The sequence below is a fragment of the Coffea arabica genome, chromosome 6c, assembly GCF_036785885.1.
Source record: "Coffea arabica cultivar ET-39 chromosome 6c, Coffea Arabica ET-39 HiFi, whole genome shotgun sequence".
Lineage (NCBI taxonomy): Eukaryota > Viridiplantae > Streptophyta > Magnoliopsida > Gentianales > Rubiaceae > Coffea > Coffea arabica.
In genome coordinates, this window is record NC_092320.1 from 14,208,168 (window position 1) to 14,220,635 (window position 12,468).

The window sequence follows — 12,468 nt, forward strand, 5'->3', positions numbered from 1 at the left end:
CTCCAAACATGATATTTTTGTGTGAGACCAAAAACAGGAAAAAATATTTGGAAAAAGTAAAAAATATTTTAAGATTCGATGAGTGTGCAGTAGCTGAAGCCATGAACAAAGCAGGCGGAATGGCTCTTTTATGGAAAGAAGAAGTGACAATAAAAGAGATTCTGATGTCTGCCTTTACCATTGAGGCACATGTGGAGGACCAAGAAGCTAACATTGACTGGTGGTTCATTGGTCTTTATGCGAGCTGTGATAACCAGGTGAGAGGTTAGCAATGGAAAGTGATACAGAACAGAAAATGACTATGGGGAGAAAGGTGGATAATAGCTGGTGACTTTAATGATATCGTCTCAAATGATGAAAAATGGAGTGGAAATTGGAGGGATGAAAGAAGCTTTAAGGATTTTAAAGAGTTCATCAATGGAAACCAGATGATTGATATTGGATTTGAAGGTCACCCGTGGACATGGTGTAACAACTGGGATGTTGAAGGTGAAATTAAACAAAGGTTGGACAGGGGGCTATGCAATTATTCATGGTATCAGACTTTCGATCAAGTCAAGTGCAGACATATGGAGACCTACGCTTCAGATCACAGCATGATCATGATAGACACACGTCCAAGGCCAGGTAAGAGGAATAAGAGATTCTATTTTGAAAAGAGATGGCTAAAAAGAGAGGACATTCGAGAGGTTATCAGGACTGCATGGGAATTGCAAACTGAAGGATCAAGAATGTTCCAAGTGACAAAAAAAATTAGGAACTGCAGAGTGGCTCTACTGAAATGGAAAAATTCCTTCCAAGCAAACTCAAGAGGAAAGATAGATCAGATTAAGAGGCAAATGAGCGAGCTAAAGGAAAGCGATATCAGTGCCAGGAAAGGCAGCATAGCCATGCTAAAGGGGAAACTAAAGGAAGCTTATAGGGAAGAGGAAGTGTATTGGTCACATAAATCAAGAATACAGTGGCTCAGGGAGGGTGACAAGAACACAAAATTCTTCCATGCAACTGTGAAAGGAAGGAGGAGGAGAAATAGGATGAATAAGTTGCAAAGAGAAGATGGATCATGGACTGAGAGTGAGGACGAGCTCAGCTATGAGATTGCCGACTATTATAGGAAACTCTTGACCAGCAGTGGAGAGGGGGACTTAACTGAGGTACTTGAGGGTATATCAAACACTATCACAGTGGAAATGAATGAAAACCTCATTAAACCTGTGGAGGAAGAGGAGATTAAATTTGCTCTTTTCTCAATGAGTCCTGAAAAGGCCCCTGGGGCTGATGGTATGTCGCCAATCTTTTTCCAAAAATTCTGGGACATCATCAAAAAGGATGTAGTAAATGCAGTCCAAACTTTTTTTCACAATGGTCATCTCTTAAAAAATGTCAATCATACGGTGATCACTCTCATACCTAAAGTGTTGAATCCCACATCTCTGAATCAATATAGACCCATAAGCCTTTGTAACACCGTGTATAAAATCATTGCTAAAATCTTAGCAAATAGGCTTAAAAATGTCTTGCATTGTTGCATTTGCAAAAACCAATCAGCCTTCATCCCTGGTAGGCAAATTTTGGACAACATTATACTTTCTCATGAATATTTGCACTACCTAAAAAATAAAAGGCAAGGTAAGGATGGGTTCATGGCTGTGAAGCTGGACATGTCCAAAACTTATGACAGAGTAGAATAGAGCTTCTTGGATTCAATGATGGCCAAAATGGGATTCCACTACAAATGGAGAAACTGGATTATGGAATGTGTACGGATAGTAGCCTACTCTTTTTCTATAAATGGGGATGTTAAAGAATATGTTATCCTAGGAGGAGGCATCAGACAAGGGGATCCCCTATCCCCCTATCTTTTTCTCCTTTGTTCAGAAGGGTTCTCAAGCCTTCTCAGACAGGCAGCAGGGAACAAGAGGATATCAGGAATGAGAATTTGCAGGCAGGGACCAAGTCTTACTCATTTGTTCTTTGCAGATGATTCCCTAATCTTCTGCAAAGCAAACGAGCAGCAAGCAACAGAACTGATGAGGGTGCTGCAAGTGTACGCAACTGGCTCAGGTCAACTGATAAACCTTGACAAGTCCTCCATACTCTTCAGCAAAAATATGTGTCCACATAAGAAGCATCAGATCTGCCAAATTATGGGAAACATGCAACAGGTAAACCAAGGCAAGTACATGGGGCTACCAATGGTGGTTACTAGAACAAAGGAACAGATTTTTGGTTTCATACGAACAAACATACAGCATAGGATCCTCAAGTGGAAGAATAGACTTTTAAGTGCAGCTGGAAAAGAGACAATGCTCAAGTCGGTATCCATGGCTATGCCCACATACACCATGTCGTGCTTCAAAATACCAAAAAGACTATGTAAAGATATCAGCTCTCTCATGTCTAACTACTGGTGAGGGGAAGCAAATGGTAAGAACAAGGTTCACTGGTGCTCCTGGAAGAAACTAACTCAGGATAAGGAAAGGGGGGGCTGGGTTTCAAGGAGTTAGAAGCTTTCAACAGGGCTTTGCTGGGTAAACAGGTGTGGAGGATTCTTACAAATCCAAATCTCCTTGTCAGTAAAGTTATGAAGGCCAAATATTTTCCCAGGAGCTCCATATTTGAGTGCAAAATTCCAAACAATGCATCTTGGATATGGAGGGGCCTAATGGCAGCAAGGAAAGTAGTGAAACAAGGGGTTAGAAAGAGAGTAAGCAACGGGAGGAGCACACAAATATGGGAAGACAGATGGATCCCAGATGCTACCAATGGAAGAGTGACAACTATGAAACAATGGGATAGCAGACTGCATAAGGTGGAAGACCTGATAATTCAGAAGAGATGGAACAGAAACTTGGTATTCCAGTATTTTAATAAAGAGGACGCAGAACGAATCCTGAGCATTCCAATAAGTCTCGCAGGAAGAGAGGATAGCTATTTCTGGATACACGGTGAAGATGGAAGATACTCAGTCAGTTCTGGGTACAAGGTGTTGGTATCCAATAAAGAAAGGTCACAAGAAGAAAGTCAGAGGGAGGTATCTACAAGCTGGGGGAAACAAACTCACAAGATGTGGAAAGTAATGTGGAGACTCAAGCTCAAACACAAGCTGAAGATATTTCTATGAAAATGTTTGAATAACGCACTGCCTGTGAGGGAGCTAATCAATGGCAGAACCAAAAGCAAGTGACCCCATTTGCAGAAGGTGTGGGGAAGAAGTAGAGACGGTAGAGCATTTGCTACTGAACTACAGAGAAACAAAACATATCTGGCACATTGCCCCAATCCAATAGGACGGTATGCAAGAACATCACGGCTGTTTCAAAAGATGGTGGATCTCTGTCATCGAGGCAAGGCATAGGATAGCAGGATTGCAACATTTGGCCTTAACTGTCAACATTCTTTGGCAGATTTGGAAGGCTAGAAATGACATGAAATTTATGGGGAAAGTTCATTAGCCCTGGAAGATTATAAAGAAAGCACATGAGGAATGGCTACAATTTGATGAAGTAGCAAAGAAGGAAGCTAGGATGAGCACAGGAGAAACATCAAATCACAACAATGAAAACCAGCAATTAGAGCCGGAAGAGGGAACTGTGAAAATGAGAGTTGCGGCAACAAGACAACAGACAAACCTATCTTAGGCATTGGAATCACTTCAGCTGAAGGGAACCAAGAACCAATGATAGGATGGACGCTAAAGGAAAGAAGCTCAGGGGTACAGCTAGTGGACGACGCAGTAGCATTAAAGTTGGCTATGTGCAAAGCAATTACATTGCACCAAAGGAAAGTACAATTCCAAGTGAAGAACACGCAACTCCTCAATCATATTCGAACTCTGAAGGCAAGTGACAGCAGAATAGCTACGCTGGTGGAAGACATTGTACAGTTGAAAGGGTTGTTTCATATGTGCTCCTTTTGTCTAGCTAGTAGTGATAAAAATTATTTAAGCTCTAGTATCAGCATATATGCCTTAGGCATCACAATTGATGAGGAATTGGTGTTTCCTCAGTGTTAAGCACACTGGTTGTAAAGTCAATTCGAGTTTTTGCTCGCACTTGTATATCTTTTGAAAGTAATATAATCAAATATCGTTTCGAAAAAAAAAAGAGTATACCTATGTAGTGAAAATCGGGAAACAGAGAAGCCATTATGCTCCATAAATTTATAGAAAAAAAATTCGAGTAAAGATTCTTCATAAAACTTTTAAAGAATAAATCTTATATATACCGATATATTATTACCATTGAATCTATGACATATATAAAAAAAATAAATTTCAAATTCAATTTAATTTTTACATAATTATCATTCATCAAATGCTGACAGTGTATATATCGTCAGTGCATGAAAAATTAATCCATTTTTAAAAAGCACTGTAATCTTTTGTTGGGCCTCATTTGTAATCTGAATATTGCGATGTTATTTGAGTTCATTCTAATACAAAGTATAACAGTAGTGTTAACCGCAGGAAGCAAAGTGCCGACTTGTTTCCCGCAAAGGGAAATCAACCGGGAAAATAGTTGAAGCTTCTTCGTTGATGGTATCTTGAAAGGACAAAAATTGTCCTTCCAAAAGAAATCGGTCCCTGGCCAACCATATTTGCCACAAAATACAGGCCGATAAAATGACTGCTTCCTTAGGAGCTACATGAATCAAACCACACCCTAAAAGAGCACAAAGAACAATGGAATAATAGCATAGAAACGTGAAAAGCACGTTCCAAGCCCATGGCAGGCAAAATTTAAGATTTGACTAGTAATCGCACCAAACCAAAAGCTATCTTTTTCAATAAAGAAACAAATTGGTTTCACAGAAATGAGACCGTAATTGCATTAGCCAGCAGATCAAACCATGAATAAAGGATGGGATCAACCATTTACTTGAATTTCTGAATCAGGGAAAAGGGATTAGAAGGGCCAAAAATCCAAAAATGCTGAGCTAAGATATAACTGCATAAAAGTTAACCTACACCATCCCATTTCGTTTCCTCTAACCCCTTTGTGAAAACCCCCTTTTGGTTGGGGAAGAGGGGGGGGGGGGGGGGTTGGGGGAGAAGATGAATAAAGGGGAGAAAATAAGCTAAAACACACTCCAATAATGAACTCAAAGACAAGCTATAGCTCAAGCTAAAACACACTCCACGAATAAAAAAAAATGAGCTTCTGATACATCAAGTGAGAAAAAATATGCCTCTACTTCATCATTTTGTAAGAAATAGCAAGTCAAGATTGGATGGTACTTGTGGTTATTGAATGCATCAGTACTCTGTACTCTGTCATATAATAAGTTACAATAATCTGCACTTACACTACAGGACCTAGCATTGAAATGCATTTGGCTGGACATTTCAACAGAAGGGACTGTGACTTATGCATAACCATGATATGCTACTGGAAGAATATCCTTCAGACATATAATCAATTAAACGTGGTTAAGAGGTCTCTCAACAAGGGCCGAGCTTTGGGGTTCCCAAACTTGTATTGCCAGTCACAATTAATACATTTACCATCTCAGGAAACCTTCACGGAGCAGCCTTAAGTACCACCTCCAAACATTAATCTTTCAAACCCTGGTGTATTTACAAGAAAAGAATGCTGTAATGGTCTTCAAACCCTAGTATATTTACAAGAAATCATGCTGCAATGGCCTTATCACCAGTGCCAATAAGGAGGAAATTCAATTAAGTCAGTACATTAATATCTTAACACACTATTCTGATATAGCTTAAGCCCACTCTAGAATAAACCTGGCATGTATCCAGCTTAACATCATTAGAGGGTGAATGATTGCAACGATATTCATTCTATCTACCGAGACACATTGATTCTTCCATCACCTGTGCCTGAGTATGATAGCTTGCTGTAGGCTTTTGGTTGTCATTTGATTTTACCCCACAACTAACATTGTCCTAGCAAGATAGGAATCTTCATTGTCCAAATTATGTAACTTCTACCATGAAGTCTTCATGGTTTGGACTTAATAATAGTTCTCTGATTTCCTTGCTCAAATTGTTTGTAACCAACACTACATCATCATATTGGGGATGACAAACGTGGCCTCTGAAAAATGTCATGATTGTTCCATGCAATTCAATGAAACTCCAACCTGGAACCTTTTTCAAACCAAGAGATTTCATCTGGCCCCAAGCTTCACCTACACCATCCCAATCGGCCATTGAAGCATAGTTGTGTGCCAATTGCACATATTTTCCAGGATCTACAGGCTTCAGAAGTGAAATTTCTTTTGCAACAGTATCAGCAAGCTCCGTCTTTCTTTTTGTTCGACATGCATCAAGTATAATGCCCAAAACATCAGCCATTGGTTCAGGAAACATTTTCTTATAAAAGTCATAGGCATCTTCTACCCTACCTGCTCGGCAAAGGAGATCAACAATGCACCCATTGTGCTCAAATTCAGGTTCAATCCGGAAATCATTTATCATAGACTCAAACAACCTTATTCCCTGGTCAATAAGCCCATTATGGCTGCAGGCATAGAGAATGGATAAGAAAATAGTAGGGTTTGGCTTGAATCCATCTCGCAGACACCTTGAGTACATCTCCAAAGCAGTTTCTCCTTGGCCATGACTACCATAACCCGCAATAATTGTACTCCACGAAACAATGTCATGCTGTGGCATGTTATCAAAACACTTCCTAGCAATAGCCAAGTTACCGCATTTACAATACATATCAACCAAAGCTGTGTCAATCCTAATGCATGGCCCAAGACAGCTTCTAATGACAAAGGTGTGAATCCACTTCCCTTGCTGGTATGCCCCTATAGAAGCACAAGCTTGAAGAAGACAGACAACACTGACTGAATCAGGCTTTATAAGAGCTGTTCTCATTTCATTAAACAAACAGAACGCTTCTCTTAATTTCCCATTTTGAGCATTAGCAGCAACAATTGCATTCCAGGATACAACATCTCTTTCCTGCATCATCTGAAAAACCACAAAACTTTGATCTAGGTAGCCACACTTCGCATACATAGTAACAAGTGCATTTTGGAAAGGAACATCAACAGCTATATTTTGCCTCATGATATAGCCATGAAGTGAAGTCCCCAGCTTATATGACACCAACTGAGCACAAGCTGCAATAGCACTCGCCAATGTAGCACTGGATGGCATCACTCCAGAAATTAACATCAGCCTAAAGACTTCCAATGCTTTATCAGCACGCTCATTCTGTACAAGCCCTGATATCATTGTTGTCCACATAACCACATCCTTTTCTTTTGCTGTGTCAAAAATTCTGTGCGCATCGTTCACATTGCTTTGTTTCAGATACATTCCCATCAATGCGGTTTCAACATGGGCACTTGATCCAAGACCAGCAGAGAGTATCTGTCCATGTACTGCTTTTCCCAATCTGATATTATCCTCTTTAGCAATTGTAGGAATCAATGATGTAAAAGTCTGTTGATCAGGTTCCATACCAGAAATTCTCATCCTATCTAAAAGCTCTAAAATCTCACTCATATTCCCAACTAAAGCATAAACTGAAATCAAAGAATTCCATGAAACAAGATCTTTGTCGTTCATTAATTCAAACAAGTTTCTAGCATCTTCTACTCTTCCACATTTCCCATACACGTTCAACATGCCATTGATCAGAGCTACGTTAAACTCAAGTCCACACTTCACCACTGAAGGATGTAAACATTTCAGCTGATCACTCTCTGAAATCCCAGAAAGCATATTTAGAACAGTAACAGCGCTGGGTTTTATTCCTTCATATTGCATTTTTTTATACATAAAGAACGCAGAATCAATATCACCAGCTCGTGAATAACTCCCGACGATAGCAGTCCACGGAACAATATCTCTCACAGGCATTGCATCAAACACTTTTCGAGCACTGCTAATATGTCCTAATTTTGAATATAAAGTTATCAAAGAAGTTGCAATATAAGGATCTGAAGAGAACCCATTAACGATAACATGTTGGTGGAAACAGAGTCCTTGAGATTGAAGGTTAAGCGCAGTGCAGGCTTTAAGGAGACTCGAATAAGTAAAGGAGTCTGGAGCAACACAGGATTTCAGCATTGATATATAAGTCCAGAGAACTTGGTGGGGTTCTCCTACCGAGGAAAGCCGGTTTAGTTTCGAGTTAAATGACTTGGTAGCTGCAGTTGCCGTGGCGGAGGGTGGAAGTTGTAGGGGTGGCGGTGGCATTAAAGTACGAAAAATATGGGGTCTAACTTTGTTGTTCATCTTTTCTGGTATAAACTTGGATCAGCAGACGGCTTCATAGTTACCCTCCATTGGAATTTATACCTTCAAAAGAAAAGCATGATACTCGAGACTACAAAAAACTTGAGACACAATAATAACTTTATAATTGCAATATCCCAAATTTTTTGAGGTTAAGGTGATTGATCGTGTAGAACTGAACCTCATTTCTTTCAGTTCCCCCAAGGTTGAGTTGTTATTCATTAAAAGTACAACGCCCAGAAAAAATTTCAAGCTAAATAAAGTGAATCACTCATCTGGGAGAAACCTCGGAAACAAAAGTGACAACTAGAAAATGGTAGACTCAGTGAGTAAAAGAACAGATTTTTATTGTATCCGCCCTCAAACAAAACATCTTTCAGCCGACGACTGAGCAGACAATTTCCTTGCAGTCAAAACAAAGTGCAGCAATGGAGCTGGACGAGCATGTTTCAACTGAATTGATTGATATTGGACCAACGATTAAAATATTCACATCTTGACTAGGTAGGCTTTGCTATCCCAATTTGTTCATTTCCAGTTCTTTATAAAATCCCTCTTACATGACATGATTATTAGTACTTTTTCTAAGCGAAACTGTATGAATATTTGCATCTTCATTTAAAGAAGCAAGAAATCATACAGGACATGTAAATAATCTATTTTTTATGCAAATGAAGGTCGTAATCGTAATGAAATAAGGTGTGATTTATCCTCAGAAAAAACAAGCCCAAGGAACCATGATTTATTTTTTTCTGGTTTGCGTTGCGTTTGTCGCACTACTTTTTTATATAGTCATAACCTTCCGAGTCTAAAATCAGGGAGTGAGTGACCAACTTGTCAAAGATAAATATGCTATAGGAAAGAATTGCACTTTCCCCCCAACCCACTAGGCCAAGAGCTCAAATCCCCCACGTACAATTAGAAAAATCGGGAGCTCGGACATTTGCAGGCTAAAAAAATTCAGAAGAAGTTGTACACTAATACACCCTTTGTAAGAATCTCTCTCTCATGAGAGCTCCTTTCTCTCTCTAGTAGAGAACTTTTCCCCCTCGTGGGTGGTTAAACAACTTTAGCCTCCAAAATTTAAATTTCCCATAGTTTGGCTGGCCATATCTCCTCACATTGCGAGCCATAATCTTAAGTGATCTGTTCGCGGTGATTAACAATGGATAATTTTCAGGATTCAATCACTTTGATTCTGGTTTTGATCTGTGGTACCTGAGTTTTCCTATTCGTAGGAGTCTTATAGCGGTAGCATCTTATTAACCTTTAATTGCGAAGCTCGGCTTGCGTTAGGTTGTGCTCAGATCTTTTTTAGTAGTTTTGTTTCTTTCTCTAGTACTCGTGTCTATTCAGATTCAGTGATACTCTTTGCTGTTGATTTCGGTTTTCAATTTCTAGTGGTAGATCGTCTGCTTTCTGGTAGCCGTTTCTGCTAACTGTTTTTGCTGTTTTTCTAGCTTCATCTTGGAACTGGAGAGCTGAAGTTCGTGGCCTGTGATTTGCGGCGAGGTTCCCTGGGTATTGCATCAATGGCTGAGGAGCTGGAAGACGTGTTGAGGAAATTTGATTTGTCAGAAAAGGAGGTGGCATGCATTCAAATTGAAGGGGAAGATACTTTCCAGGGAGTGGAGATCTGTCGGATGAGCATTATTGGCAAAGTGATTGGGGAAAAAGTGGCAAATATCACAGGTATTAAGAGCTTTACCAGTAATATGTGGATGTTTGCCAAGAACGTGAAGGTTGTAGAAATAGGAGTTAATTTGTTTCAGTTTATATTCATAAATCAGAATGATATGGATAGAATTTTAAATGGGAGGCCATGGGTGTATGATAATTTACCTCTTCTTGTTATCCCTTGGAAGGAGGGAATTGAAAAAGATGCTAAAGCTTTTAGTAAAACTTGGATTTGGGTGCAGATCTGGAATCTCCCAATTCATTGGATAACTAAAGAAATTGGTCGTAAGATAGGAGGAGTTTTTGACTCAGTTAAAGAGGTCATCATTCCTAATGGTGGGGGTAAAGATGGTAAGCACTTGAAAATCTTAGTGGAAATTGATATTGAACAACCATTGCTAAGGGGAACTACGGTTAGGATGAATGGGGCAATGAAATGGATTGAGTTTAGGTATGAGAGATGTCCTGATTTCTGTTATTATTGCGGGAAGTTGGGGCATAATGAGAAAAATTGTAAAATGAAAGGCAACTATCTGGATAGGGAAACACAATTTGGAGCCTGGATGCGAGTTAGTAATGCTAGGAGTCCAAAAAAACAAAATAAAACATATTCAAAATATGAAGGGGATGCTGGAGAGTTTATTAGGACTAAGGGTAATGGGAATGTGGTTAACAACTTATTTTTGACATGGGGGGGAGGTGAGGACACCTGGAATGGGCAAGAGGGGAATGGAAGTGCGAGCAATACAATGTGTAAGGAAATCCTCCCAGATGATGATGCTGTTGAACAACACAGGACACTCTGTGTGGGGAATGAGGGAGGAGAGGGAGTGGGGGGACAGGTAGGGGATAAGGAATCAGGTAAACACCTGAAGTTGGGAGGGGAGTCCTCAGATTTCAATATAGAAGGGGAGGGGGAGCTGAGTTATGGTGAGGGGAGAATGGAACAATTGGAGAAGGCAGAGGATGACACTATATGGATTGATGGGGGGCAGGAGGAGAAAAGGATGAGTAAGAGCAAGGGAAGGGAGGAGGGAAAAGGAAAGGGTACTGGGAAATATAAGGGTAGTAGGGGATGGAGGAGGTTGGTGCAGGAAGTGGGAAGGAGAGTGCCTTTGGGAGATAAAAACTCTGGAATGGAGATAGAGAAGGATTCTGGGAAAAGGAAACAGGGGGACACACATGGGAAGGAGAATTATGGGGAGCTGGTGAGGGGGGATCAGAAAAAGCTTAAGGGGATGGAAGGGGTTGTAGGTAGAGAGGATCTTCTGAAGGTGGTGGAGCCCAATCTTAATGGGGCTCCCAACCCTCAATGAGAGCTGTGGTGTGGAACTGTCGAGGTGCTGGGAGCCCCTTGACAGTTTCCCAACTTGAGGAGGTTGTGAGACTCCACTCCCCTGAGGTAATTTTCTTAGCTAAAACTAAAAATAAAAAAGATGTTATGATTAAGATGAAGAGGAGATTGAAGTATGACAGTCTGTTTGTTGTTGAACCCAGAGGTAAGGCTGGAGGCTTGGCTGTACTTTGGAGAAAGGAGATAGAAATTAGGAGAGTTTTGTCCACTGAGTTTACTATAGAGCTTAATGTGGTAGGGAAAGGGAATGAGGCATATTGGTGGTTTATTGGGGTCTATGCTAGTAGTACTGATCAGGTAAGAGCACATCAGTGGAAAGTTATAGAAAATAAATCAACTATATGGGGTTCGAATTGGATCCTAGCAGGGGATATGAATGATATTATGTCTGGGGATGAGAAATGGGGTAGGAAGCTGAGAAGTGAGAATAGTTTTAGAGATTTTAGGAAATTTGTTAATGACAACCAGTTGATAGATATAGGTTATGAGGGGATCCCCTGGACCTGGTGTAATAATTGGGAGGAGGATGGGGAGGTCAAGGAAAGGTTAGATAGAATTCTGTGCAGTTGGGATTGGAGAAGGGAGCATGGAGCATGGTAAAGCTAAGTGTGTGCACTTGCAGAATGAGGCTTCTGACCACTGTATGTTGCTCTTGGATACTGAGCCAAAGCACAGAAAGTGGAAACATAGGTTTTCCTTTGATAAAAATTGGGTGCAGCATAAGGAGGTTAGGGGCATTATTGCTTCAGCATGGGGGAAACAGCAGAGGGGGTCTAGGGGTTTTAGGCTAAAACAGAAAATTAAAGAGTGTAGGATGGCATTGTTACAGTGGAGGAGGCATTACAATGCCAATGTTAAAACACAAATATGGAGGATAAAGAAGGAAATAACTGAGGTTCATAGGGGACAGCAGGAAGATAAAAAGGGTAGGTTGAGTACCCTGAAAAAACAACTCACTGAGGCTTACAGGCAGGAAGAAACTTACTGGGGGCAAAAAGCCAGAGTGCAATGGTTGAGGGAGGGGGACAGGAATACTAAGTATTTCCATACGGTGGTAGAGAGGAGAAGGAAAAGGAACAATATATCTACTCTGCAAAGGGAGAATGGTACTTGGTGTGAATCTGAGGGGGAGGTGAGAGATGAAATTAATGTGTATTTTGAGAAACTCTTCACATCCAGTAATCCAAGACAGGTTGATGCAATACTCAGTGGTATT

The 12,468-nt window shown here is 40.4% G+C and overlaps 2 protein-coding genes across 2 annotated transcripts; one reads left to right on the forward strand and one right to left on the reverse strand.

Annotated features, from left to right (window-relative positions):
- Window positions 1-119: 119 nt before the first annotated feature.
- On the forward strand, window positions 120-3,432 carry LOC140008636 (uncharacterized). The gene is made up of 6 exons (XM_072053468.1): window positions 120-264; window positions 325-1,281; window positions 1,879-2,165; window positions 2,540-3,034; window positions 3,200-3,294; window positions 3,408-3,432. The coding sequence occupies exons 1-6, from the start codon at window positions 120-122 to the stop codon at window positions 3,430-3,432; spliced, it is 2,004 nt and encodes a 667-aa protein (XP_071909569.1).
- Window positions 3,433-5,475: 2,043 nt separating this feature from the next.
- Window positions 5,476-8,913, reverse strand: LOC113692506 (pentatricopeptide repeat-containing protein At4g04370-like). The gene has a single exon (XM_027210922.2). It carries the CDS (start codon window positions 8,219-8,221, stop codon window positions 5,939-5,941), a length of 2,283 nt encoding a protein of 760 aa, XP_027066723.1. The 5' UTR covers window positions 8,222-8,913; the 3' UTR covers window positions 5,476-5,938.
- Window positions 8,914-12,468: the final 3,555 nt, after the last annotated feature.